Here is a 26,783-nt window from a genome sequence, read left to right on the forward strand (position 1 = left end):
AAGCCACAGAAATGGAACATCCCTTATCCTGTTATTACAGGGACTTGATTAGCAGAATCATGAGTTGCAACAGAAAGGCAATGGCCTGGAGTAATCCGAGGTTGAAATATAAAAAGGCTAAAATGTTTGTTTTATATCTATTCCTAGAATAGAGAATTATACGGTCAGTTGCCACTCCCCACAAGGGTCACAGCACGAAATACATATTGAGCAGGCGATCCAACAGGTAAGAGGGAACCATGAGCCCCCAGGTGCCTAGGATAAGGAAGCGTCGCAGGGCGGGGCTCCTGTGGCATGCAGCACTCAGAGAAGGTGCACAAAAATAAAGTGTGATTCTTAAAAAGTGACTTGCCATAGAAAAGTGGGAGTGATGCTAACTACATGTGGGTCTGGCGAGAGTTCCCATCAGGAGTACAAAACCTCCTCCTGAAAGTCGCTATCATAACAGTAACCATAATCATACAAACAGTAATACTTGCTTTTGATTCAAACATTTTCACAGTAATTCATGTGGACGGGGGGTGGTGGTGTATGTGTGTGTGTGACCAGGATACACCCTAGGTAGGCATCCCTCCAGGTGGATCAGAGCCTGCATCTCCAGGGATGTTTAGCGTGTGCCTCTTACAGGCTTTCGGATTTGCTACCTTGCAGTCCACCTCTGTAAACTGCACCTAATAAATACCTTTCTCTATGTACAAAACAGATGACGGGCGGACACACAGCCGTGGAGGTGTCCTCAGTGGTCAGGGAGGGTGTCATCCTAGGCCACGCGCACATGGGGCTCATCTTCGGTCTCCTGGCCCAGGCTGGTGTAGGTGACCGAAGGCTCCACCTGAGCTGTGGCTGGTAAGTCCACGACGGGTCCCGAAGGGTTGCGGAACTGCTTGTAAACCCGGGGGTCCTGGGCTATGTACGTGGAGGTGGACGAGTAGAGCACCAGCCCGAGGAGGATGGTGAAGAAAGACAGGAGATACAGTCCTGAAAACTGAACAACACAACAGCCAGTCACTTAGCAGCCAGAGGCGAACTATGTACACAGGAACGAGAGAGAGAGACAGAGCGGAGCCGTTTTCTCTCGTGACAGGCAGCTTGATGAGTCCACCAATGATCTTAATGGAAGATGAATGTTCTCTTCTACCCTGGCGTGGTCTTATTGATTCTCCTTATCTTTCTTCTTGATTCTGTGGCTAACACAGAGGAACATTTAGCTAATTGTCTCTAAAGCACCCGTCCCAGTTACCTGATGTGGGATAGCTAGTTAATCACAAATTGAAATACATCAAGTTAAAAGCAAAAAACTCTCCAGTATCACTCAATAAAGAGTTGGTTGGTTGTGGCTTCATTAAACACAGAAGAAATATAGATACGCCACTTAAGGTTGTAATGAAGCCATAAACACCGAGTCCCTCTCTGACACAGCTGCAGCAGGCACTTTGGTTTCACCTTAATCCAATGCAGACACTATTTGTCTTCTGAGTAGGAACTGTTAATGACTTTGGTAACTGTTTTTGCAAGATTAGATTATCCTTGGATAGAAAGAAATAGTATACCCTTTCATTCTTGCTCCACTAACCTAAAACCAAAACCAAACAGGAATGGATATATAGTGTGGTGTTTCTAAACTACTGCTTCACAACTCAGAGTTTTGTGGGGAAAAAGAAAGAAAATACTGGTGTATAGAACTTCTCTGAGAATTTGCATGTTTTTTAAAAAAACGATACCTTCTGGGCTTTCTTGAGCAGTTATTGTGGAATTACTTGAGTAGTCAGTGGGAGAGAGGGAGGTAACACTATGAGTATTGCCATGGTAACAATGTGAGTGTTGCCACTTCTGTGGTTTCAGTCATTCATTCACGCCTTCATTCATCCACGGTGCCTTCTCTGTATCAAACATTCAACTATGTACTGAGGAAACAGGAATGAAAACATATTGTCCTTACTACCAAAGACTGAACAGCCTCAGTGGAGAACCAGAGGTGCAGATGGAAAAAAATAATACAATGTGCCTATGGCGTGCTGATTCTCATTGTAGTCGATGGCAGCTGTCCTAGTCTTGACCACATCCTGCATCTGTTACCCAGTCCAAGCTCGCCCTGCTCACTGCACTATAGGCTAATAAATCCGAGTGTTGAGATCTTGAGGCAAGGAATACAACTTTGGAGAGCCAGCTGACACAGAAGATGGAAGAGTAATGGCTTGAAATTACCATCTTGTCGGGGCCCGGATGCTAGGTTCTTCTATGGATCAGAGATGGGGGAAGGTTAGGACACAAAGTAAAAATGACCATTTAATTCTTGCAAATGTCTCCTTGGACGGCAAGCCTCAGGCAGGGGGATATGTGAATTTCATTTCCTTACAGTCATTTCACTGGCGGTATGAAATGGAATATCTGGTATTATATCAACAAACAAAGATGCCACAGCTATCTGCAACTCCAGCTCTCCACATGTGAACTTCTGAGCCACTCCAGTAAGCAGCAGATGAGGGGCGCCATCTCCCACACAAAGAACTCAGGAAAGTCACAGTCCTTCACAGGGTCAGGCTGTCTCCCTGTGAGCCAAGCAAAGGCATCCTAGCCCAAGGGACAGGAAGAGGAGGAGGGGCAGGCAGGGCTCCCTGAGGCAGGCCGTTAAGTATGCCTATAATATCAAAAGCAGCAAAATAAGAGTTAAAGTCACAGAAGCAGAGCCAGAATGGATTTAAAATTAACCCTTCCCAATTACACATCCATTTGGAAAAAAAGAATCAATTTGATTTTCCTTTTGGGGGGAGGGGTACCAATTCCTTTATTTGAGGGAATGGTACTAAGGAAAGAACTTAAGTAGACATTTTGGTACAACTTATAGCAAAGGTGCAGTACAAATATGCATGTACTGCCTTGGTGACCAGGGACATCACCCCTGTGGCTATAGGAAGCCAGGCTGAGGAGGTTTGGCTTTCATTATCCCTGTTTCCCAGGGTGTGCTTGTCAAAGAGATACTCTGCCATGCCAGACTTGATTTTCCTATTTTATTTTTTTATGCTCATACTCTGAAACAACCAGGCTTCCCCAGTGGTTCAAATGGTAAAGAATCTGCCCGAAATGCAGGAGACCCAGGTTTGATCCCTGGGTCGAGAAGACTCCCTGGAAAACGGAAAGGCCACCCACTCCAGTATTCTTGCCTGGAGAATTCCATGGACAGAGGAGTCTGGTGGGCTATATAGTCTATGGGGTCACAAAGAATCAGACACTGCTGAGTGACTAATACTTTCACTTTACTAAAACTAGGAGGAACTGGCAAAAAAAAATTAATTGGAAGCTGGAAGAAAATAGGAAAAGGATCGAGAGAGTCTATAAAGTTGCAATGTTATTATAAAGAGTTATAAGATGGCTGTGTGGTGTGTGTGCTCAGTTGTCTGACCCTTTGGGATCCCATGGACTGTAGCCTGCCAGGCTCCTCTGCCTATGGAATTTTCCAGGCAAGAATACTGGAGGGGGTTGCCATTTCCTACTCCAGGGGATTGTCCCGACTCAAAGATCGAACCTACATCTCTTGTATTGCCTGCACTGGCAGGAGGATTCTTTACCACTACCCCACAGTGTTCAATAATAGGAAAGGCAGTTTTGAAAATGGCAGATAGAAAAATTATTCGTGTGGCTAAAAGTCCTTGCTGTAATATTTTGTTGTTTACCTTACTCTCTCTCTCTTTTAGCACCAAGGTAGTTAAGACTAAAGATCACTTTTTGATTTTCTTTCCAGAGCCTGCATCACTGACTTTAATTCCTTTATCGATCACAGTCATATGATAATACTTCTTCAGATGGCTTGTATACTGGATTCAGCTTATAACAGGTTCACTAAACTTGATTAATTCTGTTAAATAATTCTTTTCTTTATGAATTTGTTTATAAAATAAGATGGTAGCAAAACAATATGGAGGTCAAGAAGAAACAGAAACCACGGACTGGTTCCAATTTTGGAAAGGAGTACATCAAGGCTGTGTATTGTCACCCTGCTTATTTAACTTATATGCAGAGTACATCATGAGAAATGCTGGGCTGGATGAAGCTCAAGCTGGAATCAAGGTTGCCGAGAGAAATATCAATAACCTCAGATATGCAGGTGACACCACATATATGGCAGAAAGTGAAGAGGAACTAAAGAGCCTCTTGATAATGGTGAAGAGGAGAGTGAAAAAGCTCGTTTAAAACTCAACAATCAAAAAACTAAGACCATGACATCTGGTCCCACTACTTCATGGCAAATAGATGGGGAAACAATGGAAACACTGACAGATTTTATTTCCTTGGATTCCAAAATCACTGTGATGGTGACTGCAGCCATGAAATTAAAAGATACTTGCTCTTTGGAAGAAAAGCTATGACAAACCTAGACAGCATATTAAATAGCAGAGACATTACTTTGTCGACAAAGGTCCATCTAGTCAAAGCTACAGTTTTTCCAATGGTCATGTATGGATGTGAAAGTTGGACCATAAAGTAAGCTGAGTGCCAGAGAACTGATGCTTTTGAATTGTGGTGTTGGAGAAGACTCTTGAAAGTCCTTTGGACTGCAAGGAGATGCAATCAGTCAATCCTAAAGGAAATCAGTCCTGAATATTCATTGGAAGGACTGATGCTGAAGCTGAAGCTCCAGTACTTTGGCCACCTGATGCGAAGAACTGACTTACTGGAAAAGACCCTGATGCTGGGAAAGATTGAAGGCAGGAGGAGAAGGGGACGACTGAGGATAAGATGGTTGGATGGCATCACCAACTCAAAGGACATGAGTTTGCAAAGCTCTGGGAGTTGGTGATGGACAGAGAAGCCTGGCGTGCTGCAGTCCATGGGGTCGCAAAGAGCTGGACACGACTGAGTGACTGAAGAGCTTCATCCTTTACTTTAAACTTTCCCTGATGTCTCAGAAGATAAAGAATCTGCTTGCAACGCAGGAGACCCAGGTTTGATCCCTGAGTTGGGAAGATCCCCTGGAGAAGGGAACGTTTACCAACTCCAGTATTCTTGCCTGGAGAATTCCATGGACAGAGGAGCCTGGTGGCCTACAGTCCAGGGGATCACAGAGTCGGACACAACTGAGTGACTAACATTTTCACTTCACTTTCAACAAATGAAATGAACTTGTTCCTAACAGTAGCAACATTTCAAATATTTTGATATTGACCTTCATTTTCAAAAAACCCTCATGCATCTCCAGTTTCAAGTGAGAAACTTGCAAGGGAGGTTTTGGGTGTGAGGCTGCCTCTGTTGCAGCAGATGGAGGCAGAGAGATTAAGAATGGGGCTCTGAGATTAGAACTGCATTCTATCCACAAACCGGATTCAAATCCTAGCTCCTCTCCTCTCTGTCATTTTGGACAAGTTTCTTTCCAGGTCCAAGTTCCTCATCAGTACAGTGGGGATAACTGTACCTACTGTATAGAGTGGTTATAAGGATAAAATTAGGTAAAGCATGTGAGCACTTGTCCTAGTGCCTACATCACAGTGAGGATTCAATCTACATTGACTCCATTGTTAACATTATTCAATCTACACTGGCCCTATTGTAATCATCAATGATTGTATGTATCAGTGTTACCACATTTTTATATAATCAGATTAAATTGCCTTTCTTTTATAGGCTCTTGACTACAGGACTGTGTCTTTCTTGACCAGTGTCAAGTACAGAGTCTGGCATAGTGTACGTGTTGTGAGTCGTGTCCGACCCTTTGTGACCCCATGGACTACAGCCCCAGGTTCCTCTGTTCATGGAATTCTCCAGGCAAGAATACTGGAGTGGGTTGCCATTTCCATATCTATTAAGTTTTATTTGCTCTTTGTTTACAGTTTGAATGAATTAATGCATTTATTTATTATTATTTTGGTATTAAACATCTAAGTTGAGATTTAATAATCAAATGACTTTAATGGGCCTAAATCTATACGACTAGAAAACTACATGGTTTGAAAGCCATTTCAATGTACTTTTACAAATATATTGACTAGATTATGTGAGGAAGAGGACAATTTTTAAAGGAGGCATTCTTTTTATATTGACTAAAAGATGGCAGAGGTGAGCAGATGGCAGGGGTGAGCAGAAAGGAACATGGGAAACCCTCAGAGAGCTGTGCAGTAGGATATGAAGTGACCATGGGCTAACGCTCTACTTTTACTGGATGTGTCTACCAACCTCCAGGAGGAGCTGGTTTTTCTTTCCTTCCTTGAGTCTGAACGTCAAAAGATGTCTTTTACAATGTATGCCTCTTTGTAACATGGTTTTTACAAGGTTCCTGATGTTGGGCTCTGATTGTTTTTGTTCAATGACCCCACTTGGACCTATTAATGATCAGAACTGATTGTGATTTAATAGGTAATGAAAAGCTAAAAGATTCTCTTAGCTCTTAAAGAGAGACATATGGTAGTTTTCTCTCCAAAAGCACAAAGATTCAACAGATAGAAACGATCACTTGTGAGAGGTAGAGGAAAGACCTGGAAAAGAACGGTTGTTGATGGGTTTCTTAGGAAAGTGGGGTTCAAGGGAATGAGACTTGCAGCTCCTGCGGCTATATGAGACAAAGGAAAGGTTTAGATTTAAATCCAATTTAGGTCTAACTTATAGAGGTGACTGTGGCTCAGATCATGAACTTCTTATTGCCAAATTCAGACTTAAATTGAAGAAAGTGGGGAAAACCACTGGACCATTCAGGCATGACCTAAATCAAAACCCTTCTGATTATACAGTGGAAGTGAGAAATAGATTTAAGGGACTAGATCTGATAGACAGAGTGCCTCATGAACTATGGACTAAGGTTCATGACATTGTACAGAAGACAGGGATCAAGACCATCCCCAAGAAAAAGAAATGCAAAAAAGCAAAATGGCTGTCTGAGAAGGCCTTACAAACAGCTGTGAAAGAAGAGATGTAAAAAGCAAAGGAGAAAAGGAAAAATATACCCATTGGAATGCAGAATTCCAAAGAATAGCACGGAGAGATAAGAAAGCTTTCCTCGGCAATCAATGCAAAGAAATAGAAGAAAACAATAGAATGGGAAAGACCAGAGATCTCTTCAATAAAATTAGAGATACCAAGGGAACACTTCATGCAAATGTGGGCACAATAAAGGACAGAAATGGTATGGACCTAACAGAAGCAGAAGATATTAAGAAGAGGTGGCAAGAATACACAGAAGAACTGTACAAAAAAGATCTTCATGACCCAGATAATCACAATGATGTGATCATTCACCTAGAGCCAGACATCTTGGAAAGTGAAGTCAAGTGGGCCTTAGGAAGCATCACTACGAACAAAGCTAGTGGAGGTGATGGAATTTCAGTTGAGCTGTTTCAAATCCTGAAAGACGATGCTGTGAAAGTGCTGCACTCAATATGCCAGCAAATTTGGAAAACTCAACAGTGGCCACAGGACTGGAAAAGGTCAGTTTTCATTCCAATTCCAAAGAAAGGCAATGTCAAAGAATGCTCAAACTACCACACAATTGCACTCATCTCACATGCTAGTAAAGTAATGCTCAAAATTCTCCAAGCCAGGCTTCAGCAATACATGAACTGTGAACTTCCAGATGTTCAAGCTGGTTTTCGAAAAGGCAGAGGAACCAGAGATCAAATTGCTAACATCTGCTGGATCATGGAAAAAGCAAGAGAGTTCCAGAAAAACACATATTTCTGCTTTATGGACTATGCCAAAGTCTTTGACTGTGTGGATCACAATAAACTGTGGAAAATTCTGAAGGAGATGGGAGTAACAGACCACCTGAGCTGCCTCTTGAGAAGTCTGTATGCAGGTCAGGAAGCAACAGTTAGAATTGGACATGGAACAACAGACTGGTCCCAAATAGGAAAAGGAGTACGTCAAGGCTGTATATTGTCACCCTGCTTATTTAACTTATATGCAGAGTAAATCATGAGAAGTGCTGGGCTGGAAGAAGCACAAGCTGGAATCAAGATTGCTGGGAGAAATATCAATAACCTCAGATATGCAGATGACACCACCCTTGTGGCAGAAAGTGAAGAAGAACTTAAGAGCCTCTGGATGAAAGTGAAAGAGGAGAGTGAAAAAGTTGGCTTAAAGCTCAACATTCAAAAAACTAAGATCATGCCATCTGGTCCCATCACTTCATGGGAAATAGATCGGGAAACAGTGGAAACAGTGGCTGAGTTTATTTTGGGGGGCTCCAAAATCACTGCAGATGGTGATTGCAGCCATGAAATTAATAGACGCTTACTCCTTGGAAGGAAAGTTATGACCAATCTAGACAGTATATTAAAAAGCAGAGACATTACTTTGTCAACAAAGGTCAATCTAGTCAAGGCTATGGTTTTTCCAGTAGTCATGTATGGATGTGAGAATTGGACTATAAAGAAAGCTGAGTGCCAAAGAATTGATGCTTTTGAACTGTGGTGTTGGAGAAGACTCTTGAGAGTCCCTTGGACTGCAAGGAGATCCAACCAGTCCAGCCTAAGGGAGATCAATCATGAATATTCATTGGAAGAACTGATGCTGAAGCTGAAACTCCAATACTATGGCCACCTGATGCGAAGAGCTAACTCACTGGAAAAGACCCTGATGCTGGGAAAGATTGGGGGCAGGAGGAGAAGGGGATGACAGAGGATGAGATGGTTGGATGGCATCACCGATTCAATGGACATGAGTATGGGTAAACTCCAGGAGCTGATGATGGACAGGGAGGCCTTGCATGCTGCGGTTGATGGGGTTGCAAAGTTGGACATGACTGAGTGACTGAACTGAACTGTAGAACTGAGGAAGCTTAGTGAAAATACGAGTGGAAAAAGGGAGAAAATAAGGTCCAATTAGAAAGACAAAAGATATAGGAAAAGAAAATTTCTCAATAGCTAGGAGAAAACAGGATTGAAAAACTTGGATTAGCCATCCCCCCATATCATTCTTTTCTATGTTCACTTAACATGTATTTTTTTCCTGTTTGTCTCAGTTTGTGTATGTACACACAACACACATACCTCAGAGCCACTATGGCTGACCTGATAGGTCCTGCCTTGTGAACTTTTCTTAAAAAATTTTTTTACTTTAATTTATTTGAATGATATAAAATATTTAATTAAAACCACAAAAGGCAAAAAAGGAATGAAACATAAAAATAGGGACAAAAATCAAGGGCAAGGAATAGAAAATAGTAACAAACATGGCAGATAATAATTCAATTATATCAATAATCACTTTAAACATCAATGATCCAAATACATTCGGAACTTTTCTTGAGAGAAGCTGAGTAGCCTGAGAGAATAGCATCCCTGAAAGCTTCTCGTGTATGGCAGATGAGCAAAGGACAACAATTCCCAGCCTCCTGTGGTTCCAAGGCTACATATGAAGAGTGGAGGAATGAAATACCACATCAGTCAGTCAGTTCAGTCGCTCAGTTGTGTCTGACTCTTTGCGACTCCATGGACTGCAGCACGCCAGGCCTCCCTGTCCATCATCAACTCCCGGAGTCTACTCGAACTCATGTCCATTGAGTCGGTGATTCCATCCAACCTTCTCCTCTGTTGTCCCCTTCTCCTCCTGCCTTCAATCTTTCCCAGCATCAGGGTCTTTTCAGATGAGTCAGTTCTTCGCACCAGGTGGCCAAAGTATTGCAGTTTTAGCTCCAACATCAGTCCTTCCAATGAATATTCAGGATTGATTTTCTTTAGGATGGAGTGGTTGGATCTCCTTGCAGTCCAAGGAACTCTCAAGAGTCTTCTCCAACACCACAGTTCAAAAGCATCAATTCTTCGGCACTCAGCTTTCTTTATTGTCCAGTTCTCATACACGATTACTGGAAAAACCATAGCTTTGACTAGACGGACCATTGTTGGCAAAGTAATGTCTCTGCTTTTGAATATGCTGTCTAGATTGGTCAAAACTTTTCTTCCAAGGAGCAAGTGTCTTTTAATCTCATGGCTGCAATCACCATCTGCAGAGGTTTTGGAGCCCCCCAAAATAAAGTCTATCACTGTTTCCATTGTTTCCCCATCTATTTGCCATGAAGTGACGGGAACAGATGCCATGATCTTCGTTTTCTGAATGTTGAGCTTTAAGCCAACTTTTTCTTTCTCCTCTTTCACTTTTATCAAGAGGCTCTTTAGTTCCTCTTCAATTTGTGCCATAAGGGTGGTGTCACCTGCATATCTGAGGTTATTGATATTTCTCCCAGCAATCTTGATTCCAGCTTGTGCTTCTTCCAGCCTGGCAATTTGCACGATGTACTCTGCATAGAAGTTAAATAAGCAGGGTGACAATATACAGCTTTGATGTACTCCTTTTCCAATTTGGAACCAGTCTGTTGTTCCATGTCCAGTTCTATCTACTGCTTCTTGACCTGCATACAGATTTCTCAGGAGATAGGTCAGGTAGTCTGGTGTTCCCATCTCTTTAAGAATTTTCCACATTTTGTTGTGATCCACACAGTCAAAGGCTTTGGCATAGTCAATGAAGCAGAAATATGTGTTTTTCTGGAACTCTCTTGCTTTTTCGATGATCCAGCAGATGTTGGCAATTTGATCTCTGGTTCCTCTGCCTTTTCTAAATCAAGCTTGAACATCTGATCACGGTTCACGTACTGTTCAAGCCATGCTTAGAGAATTTTGAGCATTACTTTACTAGTGTGTGAGATGAGTGCAATTGTGTGGTAGTTTGAACATTCATAGCTCAAGGACAGCATCACTGGTAAAACTTCAAAAGACAAGTTACCTTGACCAAACAAAGGGGCTCTATTGTATATGAGCCTGCCATGGAAACCTGAGAATGGGTAAGAGTTGAAACTGGTTTCTCAGCTGCATAAGGAAGCTGCTCAGAAATGAATTCAAGGATATTTCTAGGTCTTAGACTTGGTTTCTGACATGGAGGTATTTCAGGTACACAAAGAATATGTGGCCACAATTATCATATCCTCTCTAGTTCTTATTCGTCGTTTAAAGAGATACAGATATAATCAAACCTTTCTACATTAAAATTTTTTTTAATTGAATTTTTTAAAAACTTGTGTTTTTTTTGGGCCACACCATGAGGCATGTGGAATTTTAGTTCCCTGACCAGGGATTGAACCCACATCACCTGCACTGGAAGCATGGAGCCTTAACCCCTGGACCACCAGGAAAGCCCTCACTTTCCACATTTTAAACTGTTAATTAGAAAATACCTAGAATGGTAGAGTCTGGGAATCTGCAAATTTAGCAGTTGCTTTAGAAGTCAATGCAACCGTGGGTAAATGGAATGATGGAGGTTACACAGACAGGCTGGTAAAGGTGAGGTTTAATAGCTACTGGGAAGAATTTCTGCGTATGGAGACTGGCCTGGCATTTTCAGCAGCAAGTTATGCCTGGGAAGAATTAGACTTTTCATTAAATTTGTGAAACTGACCTGAATATTCTGCACATAAAGCACAGGCTCCTCTCCTTAGTACTACCACTCTGCGATATGAAATGCCTATATAAAGATAAAGCTACTGGTACATCTAATTGAGATTTCTAGACCAAAAAAACAAACAAACAAAAAAAACCAAAATGAGCCCAATACTATTTCAAACAGAACCAGATTTCATAGTTTGGAGATCTTAGGTACCAGGGTAGTTTAAAGATTCATCAGTGACAAAGTTGTGCAAAATACCAATCAAAAGAATGAATCATCATTAATGATAATGCTGCTGCCGTGGAATTTTTAAGTCCCAATATTATGCATAGGTAAAATTGGGTTTTATAACTAAATTGCCTGAGGAGCCCAAGGTCTTGAGTCCCCACTTGATATATGGTTTGAAAGGTGGACCCTGAGGACCACAGCTGACCTTCTGAGTGTCCTGGGGCAGGAAGGAGAAGATGGATTATCAGTGACAACACGTCTCTTAGCAGCTGTGTGAATCTCAAGGGTCTGTAGACCACACCTTGAACCTGGGAATGGAATGGTAGGGAGAGAACCAGAGGCAGCTGGCCATTGCTGGGCAGGCTGCAAACTGTGTCCTCACTGGGATCCTGTGACAAAAGGCCCTGCCTGGTTCTGATCTATTGCTCCTGAGCCTGAGCCAGCTGCTATTCAGGGCAAGGAAACTAGACAGACCTGCCTCCACAGAAACACCAACATAAACACGCTGGTACTTGACCTCTTAATTTTGGCTCTGCCTTAGCCAGATCACTTTTATTATTATTAAGGGCACTAAAAATGCAGAAGTTCTGCTTCTGGGTTTACTGAGCTGGAAATAAACTGCCCACAAAGGCCTGAGCTTTTCCAAATTCTTTGGATCTGCTTCATTGTTGCTTTATCTCCTACTCTTGTCTCCTTTTATTTCTCCTCTTCTTCTTTTTTCTTTATTTTTTTAAAGAAAAAAAAAGGGGGGGCTAAATTTCTCTGGCTACATTTTGCAATACCTCTTTATTCTGAGTCATAGCACAGAAAATATTAAATGTGGCATGGCGCATGACAGACACCAAAATTGGTTGTTTTTAGGGACTAAGAATACTGACCTCCAAGCCTGGTTCCACGTGCTTTCTCCAACTGGGAGAAAAGAAATAACCAAATTCATGCTAATCTAATCAAGAGAGAAAATAAGTTAATAAGTGCCTTAGTTAAAATGCCAAATGGTCTTTCAATCCATGTCAGAAAACTAAGACATTGCTAAGGTTTAAATATTTGGGAAACAAACTTACCCTCCAAGAATCTTATTGTTAAGGAGAGAAGCAGCAGCCAGGGCCCTTGCCTCTCCGTGGCCTGAGGCTGTCACTCATGTCAAGCCTATACCGCCAATGTAATCTGAGTTCAGTTTACGATGCCTTCTGTTTGGTTTGCAAAACCAATTCATTTGGCAGTGTAATCTGTGCAGCCAATCACATCTAAGGCCAATAAGGGTTCTTTTACACGCAAATCTCTTCCCCTGTGGGTAATTTCACACATGAGTACAGCAATAAGGAGTTAAAAATGGGTTCCTGCCACCATCTTTTATACGACAAACAGACATTTTCACTTGGTTTGATGAAGTGATAGAAATCCTTGTTCACGGAGATTCTATTCTCTGCAGTCCAGCAAAAGAAGGTCATCATAGCCAAGTTGGAAGTGGAATAAAAGGGGCAATAGTCTGTGGGTAATTGGACCATAAAAAAGGCTGAGCACCAAAGAAGTGATGCTTTCGAACAGTAATGCTGGAGAAGACTCTTGAGCCTTCCTTGGATAGCAAGGAGATCAACCAGTCAATCCTAAAGGAAATCAACCCTGAACATTCATTGGAAGGACTGATGCTGAAGTTCCAATACTTCAGCCACACAATGCAAAGAGCCAAGTCATTGACAAAGACCCTGATGCTAGGAAAGATTGAAGGCAAAAGAAGAGGGCAGCAGAGGATGAGATGGTTAGATAGCATCATCGACTCAGTGGACATGAATTTGAGCAAACTCTGGGGGATAGTAGAGGACAGGGGAGCCTGGTGTGTACAGTCCATGGGGCTCACAAAGAATCGAACATGACTTAGGGACTGAAGAGCAACAAGGTTGTGCGAATGTTTATTATTACAGGCTCAGTTACAACAAAGCCATCTGATGGCTCATTAGGTCATCCCACCAGGTAAAGAACCACAGGGTCAGCTGAGATACTTGCTGAGACAAGTGGAATACAGAATGGATATTGGAAGAAGGTAGTTCTAAGTTCCAGCTATACTAATATGATCAGTTGCAGAAATAAGGACAGTAACTGTCATGAGTATTTACTCCTTATTTCATTTTAAATATGCTTGTCTGTGTGTGTGTGTCTGTACGAAATATTTTTGTTTTCTCCCTTCCCTTATCCCCTTATCAGATAGGATGCATTGACTTTACATCTTAGTGTTTACCTAACAGGATGTCAAGGAGAAGAGCGAACATCCCCCAAGTTGTCTGCATCCTCTTCCAGGGAAAAGGTTACTGTGTTTTCAGTTGTGCGTAGGCTAGCTGTGTCATGTTGGGCAAAAGTATGACTTCGTTATTGTCTTTATGTTGAGACTAAGTACGATTTAAGGAGATGTGTGTATATGGGTGCCAAGCTGAGAAGACGTAGACTTGTGATAGTTAATTTTACATGTCAGCTTGGCTAAGCCATAGTATCTAGATATTGGTCAAACATGAGTCTAGATGTTGCCATGAAGATATTTTCTAGATGGAATTAACATTTAAATCAGTAGACACTGATTAAAGTAGATTAACCTCCATCATATGGATAGACTTCTTTCAGTCAGTTGATGTCTTGAGATGAAGGACTGAGGTCAGTGAGGGAGCAGAAATTGTATCTTTTGACTCAACCTACAACACCAACTCTTCCCCGGGACTCCAGCCTGCCAGCCTGCTCCTCAGATTTCAAGCTTGCCAACCTCTACAATGGCATGTGCCACTTCCTGGGCTTGATAAAGGACAGAAATGGTCTGGACCTAACAGAAGCAGAAGATATTAAGAGGTGGCAAGAATACACAGAAGAATTGTACAAAAAAGATCTTCACGACCCAGATAATCATGATGGTGTGATCACTAATCTAGAACCAGACATCTTGGAATGTGAAGTCAAGTGGGCCTTGGAAAGCATCGCTACGAACAAAGCTAGTGGAGGTGATGGCAATCCAGTCGAGCTGTTTCAAATCCTGAAAGATGATGCTGTGAAAGTGCTGCACTCAATATGCCAGCAAATTTGGAAAACTCAGCAATGGCCACAGGACTGGAAAAGGTCAGTTTTCATTCCAATTCCAAAGAAAGTCAATGCCAAAGAATGCTCAAACTACCACACAATTGCACTCATTTCACATGCTAGTAAAGTAATGCTGAAAATTCTCCAAGCCAGGCTTCAGCAATACGTGAACCATGAACTTCCTGATGTTCAAGCTGGTTTTAGAAAAGGCAGAGGAACCAGACATCAAATTGCCAACATCTGCTGGATCATGGAAAAAGCAACAGAGTTCCAGAAAAACATCTACTTCTGCTTTATTGACTATGCCAAAGCCTTTGACTGTGTGGATCACAATAAACTGTGGAAAATTCTGAAGGAGATGGGAATACCAGACCACCTGACCTGCCTCCTGAGAAATCTGTATGCAGGTCAGGAGGCAACAGTTAGAACTGGACATGGAACAACAGACTGGGTCCAAATAGGAAAAGGAGTATGTCAAGGCTGTATATTGTCACCCTGCTTATTTAACTTATATGCAGAGTACATCATGAGAAACGCTGGACTGGAAGAAATACAAGCTGGAATCAAGATTGCCGGGAGAAATATCAATAACCTCAGATATGCAGATGACACCACCCTTATGGCAGAAAGTGAAGAGGAACTAAAAAGCCTCTTGATGAAAATAAAAGTGGAGAGTGAAAAAGTTGGCCTAAAGCTCAACATTCAGAAAATGAAGATCATGGCATCTGTTCCCATCACTTCATGGGAAATAGATGGGGAAACAGTGGAAACAATGTCAGACTTTATTTTTTCGGGCTCCAAAATCACTGCAGATGGTGACTGCAGCCATGAAATTAAAAGACGCTTACTCCTTGGAAGAAAAGTTATGACCAACCTAGACAGCATATTCAAAAGCAGAGACATTACTTTGCCAACTAAGGTCCGTCTAGTCAAGGGTATGGTTTTTCCTGTGGTCATGTATGGATGTGAGAGTTGGACTGTGAAGAAAGCTGAGCGCCGAAGAATTGATGCGTTTGAACTGTGGTGTTGGAGAAGACTCTTGAGAGTCCCTTGGACTGCAAGGAGATCCAACCAGTCCATTCTGAAGGAGATCAGCCCTGGGATTTCTTTGGAAGGAATGATGCTAAAGCTGAAATTCCAGTACTTTGGCCACCTCATGTGAAGAGTTGACTCATTGGAAAAGACCCTGATGCTGGGAGGGATTGGGGGCAGGAGGAGAAGGGGACGACAGAGGATGAGATGGCTGGATGGCATCACGGACTCGATGGACGTGAGTTTGAGTGAACTCCAGGAGTTGGTGATGGACAGGGAGGCCTGGCATGCTGTGATTCATGGGGTCGCAAAGAGTCGGACACGACTGAGCAACTGAACTGAACTGAACTGTCTCTCTTTAAATAGGAAGGTAGATAGATCGGAATATGTAGAGACAGAGAGAAGGATAGATACACAAACACACACAGACATCCTATCGGTTCGATTTCTCTGGAAAACCCTAATACAATTAACAATGCAAATATTTGTTATACTAAAGGTCTAGATGCTGATGTGAATTTTTATAACAATTTATTCCCATGGTAAGTTTTTGAAATGGAGTGTTCAATGATATTTTCCAGGTAATATCAGGGCTCCCTGCTGGCTCAGCGATAAAGAATCTGGTTGCAATGCAAGAGATATGGGTTTGATCCCTGGGTCGGGAAGATCCCCTGGAGAAGGAAATGGCAACCCACTCTACTATTCTCGCCTGGGAAACCTCATGGATAGAAGAGCCCGGTGGGTTACAACCCGGGGGGACACAAGAGTCAGACATGACTTAGCAACTAAACCATCACTGCCAGGCAATATCAAGTGGCAATTCACAGTATGAGCTCTAGAGTCAGAATGTAGGGGTTTGCATATCTGTTTGACACTTCCTTGCTATGGTCTTGGACAAGTTCTTTACTTCTCCACATCTCTGAGTTCTCATCAGTTAATGAAGGATAATAATAGTACTTCCCTGTTCTGAGCATTAAACTAAATACATATATAAAACTTTTGGTGCAGTGCTTGGCACACAGCAAATGTTCAAAAAATGTCAGCTATATTGTTATCTTTACATCAGAGGGAGTAAATGCTAAAGCAAAGATAGATATAAAAACCTTGAGTAACTCTTTCTGAAAAGTTCAACACGAATCAAGTTGAACTGCAAATGCATTTATAAAATTGGCAACTTAAAAGAAGAGTGTGACAATCAATCCATATGGAGAGAAGGCTTTTTTTGGCAATGAAAATAATAACCCCCGGCTTATAAGTTCAGTGTCTGGACTTGAGTTTTCCTACAGTGGTGATTACATAAGTCCTTATAAATTCCTATTTTGCTTTACCTTGTTTATTAACTGTGAGCAACTACTCCCCGTTGACACAAATCATGTTTGAGCAGCCATGAGTATATGTAAGTTTAGCAGTTCACTTTACTTCCTCATTATGTTAAGCTTTAAAGTAGACCCCAAATTACATCCACATCCTAATCCCTGGAATCTGTGACTCTTAGCTACCCTACTTGGAGAAAGGGTCTTTGCAGATGTGTTTGAGGATTTTGAGATGATAGATTAGCCTGGGTGCTGTGGACTGAATTGTGCACCACCCCCTACCTCCAACAAATTAGTATATTGAAGCCATGACCCTCAATGTGTCTGCATTCCGAGATGGGGCCTCTATTAAGGTGAAAAGTGAAAGTGAAAGTCACTCAGTCGTGTCTGACTCTTTGCAACCCCATGGACTATAGTCTATGGAGTTCTCCAGGCCAGAATACTGGAGCAGATAGCCATTCCCTTCTCCAGCTCTGTTAAGTTAATTAAGGTTAAATGCAGTCATATAGAAGAACTAGCATCCGTATGAGAAGTGATCAGAGAACTCTCTCTGACTGCCCCTTACTCTTCCCATGTGGACACACAGAGGAAAGCCCATGTGAAGATGTGAGAAGGCAGTTGTCTGTAAGTCAGGAAGAGAGCCCTCACCAGAAACTGGACCCTGCTGGAGCCTGGTCTGGGACTTTCAGCCTTCAAAAGCGTGACAATAATTTTTCTGTTCTCTAAGCCACCCAGCCTGTGGTATTTTGTATGGTGGCTAGAGCACAGTAATACATACAAGTTATTCAGGTGGGCCCTAAATACAATCACATGTATCTTACAAGAAGGAGCAGAGGGAGATTTCAGACTCACAGAGAAGAAGGGGATGTGAAGACAGAGGAGAAAGAGATTTGAAGATGCTGGCCTTAAAGACTGGAGTGACAGAGCCACAGGCCAAGGAATGCAGGCAGGAGAGAAGCTGGACAGGAACACATTCTCCCCCAGAGCCTCAAGTTGGAACATGGCTCTGCTGAACCATGGGGAAGCCGATTTTGAACATCGGGCCCCAGAACTGTGAGAGAATCAATGTCGGTGTGTTTTAAGCCCCCGAAGTTTGCAGTAATCTGTTACAGTAGCCCTATGAAGCTAAGAGACTCACTAATTAATTATTCATTTAATAACAGAGCTTAGCTGTCATCTGAAATCCTAATTATTGCCTCACCATCCACCCAGTCAAGAAATGCTCACTGAGTTCCTATTACATGTCCTGTACTGGGAATGCAGTGACAAATACTATAAAATGGATATCATTCTGTTTGGTTTCCAGTTTGTTGCAGAAGACAGATTAAAACTAAGCTGAAGGAATTAATCTGCAATACAGCTTTGGGAAATACTGGTGTTGCTGCAGAAACTCATATATTCTGGCTCCCCCACTTCTTCCTTGGAACAGTTTTCTCAGCATTTATCTGAGAGACTGTCTGCCAGACTTGAAGTCCTAAGAAAGTCTGCCAAATAAAATATAACTCTCAACTTTTAGGTTGTACCTTTTTTTTTTTTTCTCAACTGACAGAGCCATAGGACATAGGCATTCAGGAAAGTTATCACTTGATTTTTAAGTTGACCTTAGAGGTCAGGATGGCACCTACATTTTGCTCAAAACACAATAAGAAAGAAGTATTGAATGGTATTCAGAAGAAGAGAGCATGGTCTGGTTGGTATTTTAAAAGAAACACCCTGGCTTCTGGTGGGCCATTAACTGTAGAGTATGTCAACTGAAAAAAAAGCACAACCTAAAAGTTAAGAATTATATTTTATTGGGCAGACAAAACTGAGGATTGAAGCCTGGGATGCAGCTTCTCAGACTGCTCTAAGGGACTGCTCCACAGAGGTAAGGCAGGAGTCAGACACATAGGAGTGTGTGAAACAAAGACCAGGTTGTCAGAACATGAAAAAATTACTATTAATTAAAGAAAAACAGACATCTCAAGTCAAGGAATTTAGCACTTTTCTATGAATGGGAAGATGCAAGAGTATGGGCTCACTGAAATCTGAGTCTCCTCAGAGTGCATCATCAGGAATGGCTGCTGAATTCCCTCAGGGCTCACCGCTGGGGTGGCTGTAAAGTGGGGGCTGTAAAGTGATGCCTGCAACTGCCTTTGCAGGTGTGGCAGGCAGCATGTTTCATTGATAAGAGGGATAAGGGGAAGCAGGAAGACCAAGAGGCTATCGAAATGGCCTAAGCGAGAAATGGTTGTGTTCTGAACCAAGATGATGGCAGTGGAAACAAGGGAGTCTATTTTGGAGGAGGATGGGCAGAATTTGTTGATGGAGTAAAGAAAGCTGGGGAGTGAAGAAAGAAATTAAGAATCTCAGTTATTGAAGCTGACTGTTCTGAGAGTATGTGATTCTCTTCTAAGCATTTCTCATGGTACTTTTTTTCCTCCTGTTGTCATATATCATCTTTTTAAACAGAGAGGATTTACTCTAAACATCTTCTATAGTGCAACTATACACCATGCAGTGTTGTAGGTATACTTCCTGCCAATATTTAATCTATAAAGTTATCTCATTTCTCCATTAGTCTATTTTCTCGCCACCTGAGAAGTGTTCTAAGAGGAGAACCATATTTAAGCAAGTATGCATGGGTGTGTGCAAAGTCACTTCAGTCATGTCAGACTCTCTGCGACGCTACGGACCGTAGCCTGCCAGGCTCCTCTGTCCACGGGATTCTCCAGCCAAGAATACTGCAGTGGGTTGTCATGCCCTCTTCCGGGGATCTTCCCAACCCACGGATCAAACATGCATTTCCTGCATCTCCTGCATTGGCAGCTGGGTTCTTTACCACTAGCACTACTTGTGAAGCTGTAGGAAACTATAATTCAAAACAATTCTAAATTAAGATTTATAGTTACCAAGCAAAGCTGAGGTCTACTTTCTCCAAAGCATTTTCATGTATATCACCTCATTTGATTTTCAGAAAACTAGTCCCTCAGAGAAGCATGGAGCTCTATGATGAGTGACTTGGAGCTGAGGAAGCGGGAGGTGTGAGAAGGTCTAGTAGAGAAGCTAGGGCTCCTTCTTGCAGTGACAGCTGACACAGTGCCCAGAGGCCTTGACATTCCACCCAATTCTCTTTCCATCTAACTGCATTGCAATGGTTAACTGCACTGCAACATAAATCTTTTTGTTTCTTCCATTCCCTATATCCAAGCTTCTAGGGCAATCCATATCTCTTACTTAATTCAACATATCTTAGAACAAGTTTAATAGATTATTGATGAATTTGAAAGCTATTCTTTCTCAATTCATAGAAACAAACAATCATCAAGAAATATCCCAGCTGCAGGAGGGGGAAACCCCTTGACAAAATGAAAAATGAACTTTCCTGCAACCGTATTGGGCTTCCCTGATGGCTCAGTGCTAAAGAATTGGTCTGACAATGAAGATTCAATCCCTGGGTTGGGAAGATCCCCTCAAGAAGGAAATGGCTACCCACTCCAGTATTCCTGCCTGGAAAATCCCATGGGCAGAGGAGCCTGGTGGGCTACAGTCCATGGGGTCACAGTTGGACATGAGTGATCACACACACCATCGGAATTCCTCATTTTCTTCTCTCACTTGCACCTGGTGGTGGCAGGAGAGGCAGAAAAATGAAATGAATTTATCGTAAAGAATATCTTGATGTGGCAACTGTCAGGAAGAAATCATTGTACGGTTTTAATGGCTAATCCATTTTTTTTCTAAATAAGGAGTTTGGTACTGTTGACTGAAAAAAAATGCACTGCCTATAAGTTGAGATTTATGTTTTATTTGGTGAATTTTCTGAGAATTTAAGCCCAAGAGACAGGCCCTCAGGCAGCTATTATAGGGAATGTTCTGAAAAAGTAAGGGAGCAACCAGTATATACAGGCATTTTGCAAAAACAAATTGGGTAAACATCAATAGATTTCTGCTAATTAAACAAAAAATAAACATCTCAGGTTAATAAATTTAATAAATACATAAAGCATTTATGTATGGGAAGATGCAAGAGTCTTGGGTCATTGAAATCATTTCTTTGACGTGCTCATTAACTGTCTAGGGTCAGTATCCTCTTTTTCTCCATTCTGAATCTCCTTAAGGTGCATAGTCTTGACTATAGTGGCTGATAGCTTGATGGCTGCAACATTCTTTGTTTACTGATAAGGCAGGTAACATTATTCATCCACAGAACCTGATAAACAGCTGCCACCTTCTCTTAGATAGCCCTCAAAACTCACCTTTTAATTCCAAAATATCACTGAGAAGTATTGGCAATATGGAAGAATATTTGGTTATTTCATCACAAAATCATATAATTATTGTTACATTTTCTCAGAATTGCATAATACTTGAAATCCATAAAGTGCTTATAAAAACTGTGACAGACATTTAACACTTGTTCTTTTTCCCCCTTTTTAAAAAAATTAATATATTTTTTATTGAAGGAAAATTGCTTTGCAGAATTTTGCTGTTTTCTGTCAAACCTCAAGATGAATCAGCCATGGGTATACATATATCCCCTCCCTTCTGAAGCTCCCTCCCATCTCCCTTCCCATCCCACCCCATTTTTCCCCTTTTAATTTAAACTTTGTACCTATTATTGGGCACGTATACACTGCTATATTTAAAGTGAATAACCAACAAGGATCTACTCCATAGCACATGGACTCTGCTTGGATGGGAGGGGAGTTCAGGGGGAAATGGATACACGTGTATATATATATATGGCTGAATTCCTTTGTTGTGCAGGTGAAACTATCACAGCATTGCTTGTTCATTGGCTATACCCCATTACAAAATTAAAGTTTTTTAAAAATTAAGTTATCTAATGTCTTAAGACTTGCAAACAATGTGACCTTTGGGTTATGTTACTATTATATAGACATGTTTTAAAAAATAAAAATCTAGAGGCATCCCCTACATTTGACATCCATGAACTGATATACTCATCTATATGTCTCTCTTAATATACAGTTTAGAGGGAGATGGTGAGAACTCACAAAGCTGTAAAGAGATCTGTCACTTGGAAATGATCTTCTTTATTGTCAAATTAACCTGTGCGTACACACAATGGTATCTTTTCTCTGGACTTGTGATTCTGGGAAAGTTAATTTTAATCTTACTGTTATTATCTGATATTATTGTTTCTTCTGGGACACACTGTATGCAGAAAATCAGTTTAGAACGTGCACCTTGTCTCCAAATGCTTTTGCTCATCCTTCTCTGTAAGCTATGGCTTTAATATCCTTTATCTTAACTCAGAGGTGCTGTTTAGCTTTATGTAAAATGAAAACAGTTAACCAACAAACTGAAGACCTCTCACTGTATTGTACGCAAGCCACAGATATTCTTAAAACAGAACTAACAGATGCACCCTTAGATGCCACCAATAACTCAAATAAGAGGCAGACATTCCACTTACTCTAAAACTGCATGGAAATGATTACAATTAGCTTTGAAAACAAGTCCACACACTTGAAGTCCAAAAAAAAACGTAGCATTTTGTGTAGAGCTTTCATTTTATTAATGAGGCACTTGGCAGAGGAAATGGCTATTTCCTGGTGCTGAAGATTAGGGAAAAGTTTGCAAGGACAGTTACAGTCTCTGTCAGGGTCAGTAAACTGATGTATCTGGCAGTTGCCTTGTTTTGTAAATAAAGTTTTATTGGAAGACAGCCATGTCCATGGCACAGTAGAGCAGTTGTGAAGACTATCTGGCCTGCAAAGTCTAAAGTATCTGTTACAGATCTGTTCTTTTATAGAACTGCTTGTGAACCCCTGTGGATGTAGACACACCAACAAACACACATACAGATACAAAAATACAGTATATGATGATGACATCTCACAATTTTACTTTGGGTTGACTTGCAAGTAATACATCTGAATATTACATATGATTTTTTCTATAAACAGAATAAATTTCTTAGCAAATTTTCAACCCTTGATGTGAGTTCCATGCTTCTCATCTTCCATGACAATATATGACAAATTATGGCACTGAACTGGTTTCTAATATCCATGTTCCCTAGGCAATCCATCAACTCAAAGAATGAATCAAAACTGTGACTCACTACTGTGGGATCTAAATGTTTAACTTTTCAGCTGGTGTCATCAACTTGAGATCTGAAGAGTTCAATCAAAAGCTTTTTGCTTCCTATGTGAACATTCTTAAATAACATTCAGTGTAGAAAACTGAAGTTTAACCTTTCACGTTTTTTTGTAGAAGTAAGCCTGCATGCATGTGCGTGATAAGTTGCTTCCGTCGTGTCCGACTCTTGGTGACCCTATGGACTGTAGCCTGTCAGGCTCCTCTGTCCATGGGATTCTCCAGGTAAGAATACTGAAGTGGGTTGCCAAGCCCTTCTCAAAGGGATCTTCCAGACCCAGGGATCAACCCACATCTCGTGCGTGTCCTGCATTGGCAGGCAGTTTCTTTACCACTAGTGCCACCTGGAAAGCCCAGAAGTAAGCCTATCATTGAATAAATAATTGCAAACACCCACCATGCCAGGCACTGTACCAGATATCAGGGTTGCAGCAGAGGAGATGTGCATAGCCCCTGTCATGGGAGCTTAGTACTTAGTTCTAACATAAGGTGGGACTTTCATTTAAAGTTGGGACTGGTTAGTGCACAAAGACAACACCAATACAATCCATAACTTCTGAGACTTCCCGAGCAATAGGAGACAGCTCTACTCCTGCTTAAAAGTGCCTGGTTCCATGAAACATCAAGAAGGAACCACATGTGATGCTAGTAGCCAAAATTTACAGTCAAGTTACACTGAGTTACACTGCTAAAGGAGAAGGCCTGCAGAATGGTTTACAATGTATTTATTAAAGAAAAAAAACACAGTCTGAAATGTATTTAAATAAGGAAGAAACTACATGTATGACTAGGTTAGTGTTTAGCAATGTAAGAGTGAAGAGTTTTAATTATGTACAAAGAATGAAGTAAACAGAAACAGAGAAACCATTTAATTTGCTGTACATGTTTGTCAATGAACACTGAGAACAAGCCACTTACTAATATCAACTTCTAATCAGTGCCTCATTGCAATTTTGTTCCATTTTTCAACAGCACTTTTGCAGTGACTATAGTCTCCCTTCTTTAAGGTACTTAACTACCATCTACTGGAAAATATTCCTCATAAATGGATAAATTGCACTGTGGGCAGCCTGGACAACCATGCATGCCAGCTTCCTGATATGAACAGTGATGAAACTGAGCCAAATAAGAGATTAATCAAGATAAGGAATTCAGAAAAGAACAGCTGGCATTTCAGAGACCGATGGCACAGCAAATGCAGTAAGTGTGGAAATACTACACAGACACTATATTGATAGAAATCAGCTATTAAAATAATTACAATATAAAAAAAGTAAACAGAAGTCAGGATATAAAGAAAGGATAGCATGAATTATCTCTTATAGAGGAAAGTAAATAAATACTCTTAAAACTTTAAGTATAGTCTTTTTAAAAAATCTCCCATCTATGGTAGCCCCTAAAAATGTGTAGAGTGATGTTTCAGCTTTAGTCAAGACAATGTCTGAGCCAATCTTTGTTCTTTATTTTAGCAAACTGATGCTCTGATTTCTGTGAACCCATCCATGAGAGGTGGATCCATACAGGTCTGCTGACAAAATTAGGTGTCTGAGAATGCAGGAGGGGCCATGGTATGCACCACGATGACAAACACACCCCACACATTCTCCTGGAAGACAGCTAGCTGGTTTTTCCTGGCTATGCTCCAGTCCAGCCACAAGCCTTTCCATTTGACACTTCTGCATCACTATTAGCTCATTCTGTTCTTCCTTACAGCTTGTCCTGATGAGACGAGTTCAAAATATCTGCTTGTGATGTGGAGTTTATGAATAGATTCGTGGAGCAGGAATTTTGACTTCTGGTTATATTTTTGGATCTCCCTCACAATTTATCCCCAACTTCTCTAATCCTTTCAATATTTCTGGTAAATGGAAATTGCTAATGTGCCAGAGACCGGCTACTTGCTCACTAAACCTCTTTTACTTTCTTCCCACTCAAACAGTTTGACTACATTTCCCAGCCTCCCTTGCAATAGAGTGTGGCCACATGACCGAGTTCCGGCCAATAGGATGAGGAGGAAGTTATGTAGCCCATAAAGTCTCTAGGCTATCTCACAGAGAGCCCTGAAGAGGACTGCAAGAGCCTGGCCCAGGAGCCCGCAAATTTTTTCTTAAGGGGCCAGACAGTAAATATTTTAGGCTTGTGTCATACAGACCCTCAGTGCTACCGTTATAGGCCAAAAGCAGCCATGAATAACATACGAAGAAACGGTCATGGCTAGAGGCCAATCAAATTATATTTACAAAAATGGAGGCTGGCTCACAGTTCATAGTTTTTGATCCTTGCTCCAGAGGATGGCAGAGCCACAAGATGGAAGGAATCTGGGTTCCTGAATGGCTGCCTGGTGAGCACTCCCTCCCACCCATGAAAGCACTTACTCTAATTCAGCAATATAGAAACCTCAGGAGACACTATACTGAGTTTTCGGGCAGGGGGAAACCAAGTCTAAACATTCATTGCTCTCACTATTTGCTATTTCATGTGAAACACTTTGAGGCCTCAGTGATGCTGGTTTCTCCAATTCTCTACTCACCCGTCATAGTTTAAAAAAATACGAAGTCATTAAGGCTGCATCGGTTTTTAAATCTACCATTTATGATTGCATCAGAGATAATGAATTTAAAATTCACAGTCTTTTAAGATGCTGTTCTTACAAAAAGAAATGTAACTGGTCACATATGTGGGTATTTTTCTAAATAAGATGTGCAGTATTGCTTCATGCTTATTGGCTGCAATGGGCTGGCGCTGCCTGCCCCAGCTTTTCAAGTGCAGTTCCATTGCTGAAATTGCTTACTGTCGCCAAGGATCAACAGGGTTGCTTGGCTGCAGATTCAGATCCATGGCTAATGAAAGATTCCACTCTTGATGCAATCTCTGCAAACTCTGGCACGGAAACTCAGATGTTAAGGATGCTTGAAATTGCTGGTCTATTCAAGTTTCAGTGGTTTGGAATCTCATCCTTTGTATTAATCCTCCTGGTGATTTTTTGGTGTTCTTGTCACCTTTATTTATAAATAAAGAGTTAAGAGCTGAAACAGTGCTTGGAGCATAGCAGGCATAGAATACATAAACATTTGCTGAATGAAGTTCTTTTAAACTTAGTGCATAACAATATGTTATTAAATTAGGCCTACATTCAGAGTTATTAAACTTTTCGTGCCAAGTCTCCTATAACAACAACAAAACCAGTAAGAGAAACTGGCACATGTTGGGGGGTAATTTTTAGTGGCTGACAGAGAGGGTCAGGTTGAATCAGGGAGCTTGACACCTGTCCTCATAGGATGTAATCTGGATTGCCTGAATAGTCAGTCGACGATGTAAGAAACTTTTCTGATTATTTGTCAAAAATAACTCATGGCAATTACAAAAAATTAAGCTGGTTTAAAAATGAGACTAAAACATACCGATAAAGTTCTAAGTGTGTTTGAAAATGAGACTAAAAATGTGTTTAAAATGTGGTTTAAAACGGACTAAAACATAAACTTCTAAATGTGACTTATAGGAATCACATTACCGAGAATAAAGTGGCCTTCTTGGACAAATGATTTTGAAAACTCTCCCTTTTTCAGTAGTGAATTTTTGGGTGGTAAAAACATCTTCCTGATGTAAGTTTTATGAAGCCCTTACCTTCCTAAAATATTACTCTTGCACTACAATCACCTGCAGCTTTATGCTGCTCCATTTGGGGAACGA

At 41.2% G+C, this 26,783-nt stretch overlaps 1 protein-coding gene across 1 annotated transcript in view; it reads right to left on the reverse strand.

Moving 5' to 3' along the window:
- Positions 1–760: 760 nt before the first annotated feature.
- SLC35F1 (solute carrier family 35 member F1) overlaps positions 761–26,783 on the reverse strand; it is a 407,863-nt gene continuing 381,840 nt past the window's right edge. Inside the window, exon 8 of the mRNA XM_052645643.1 lies at positions 761–985. Coding sequence (XP_052501603.1) covers positions 761–985 — 225 coding nt within the window. The remainder of the gene's footprint in view (positions 986–26,783) is intronic.

This window comes from Budorcas taxicolor, chromosome 9 (genome assembly GCF_023091745.1).
Source record: "Budorcas taxicolor isolate Tak-1 chromosome 9, Takin1.1, whole genome shotgun sequence".
In the NCBI taxonomy this organism is placed as follows: Eukaryota; Metazoa; Chordata; class Mammalia; order Artiodactyla; family Bovidae; genus Budorcas; species Budorcas taxicolor.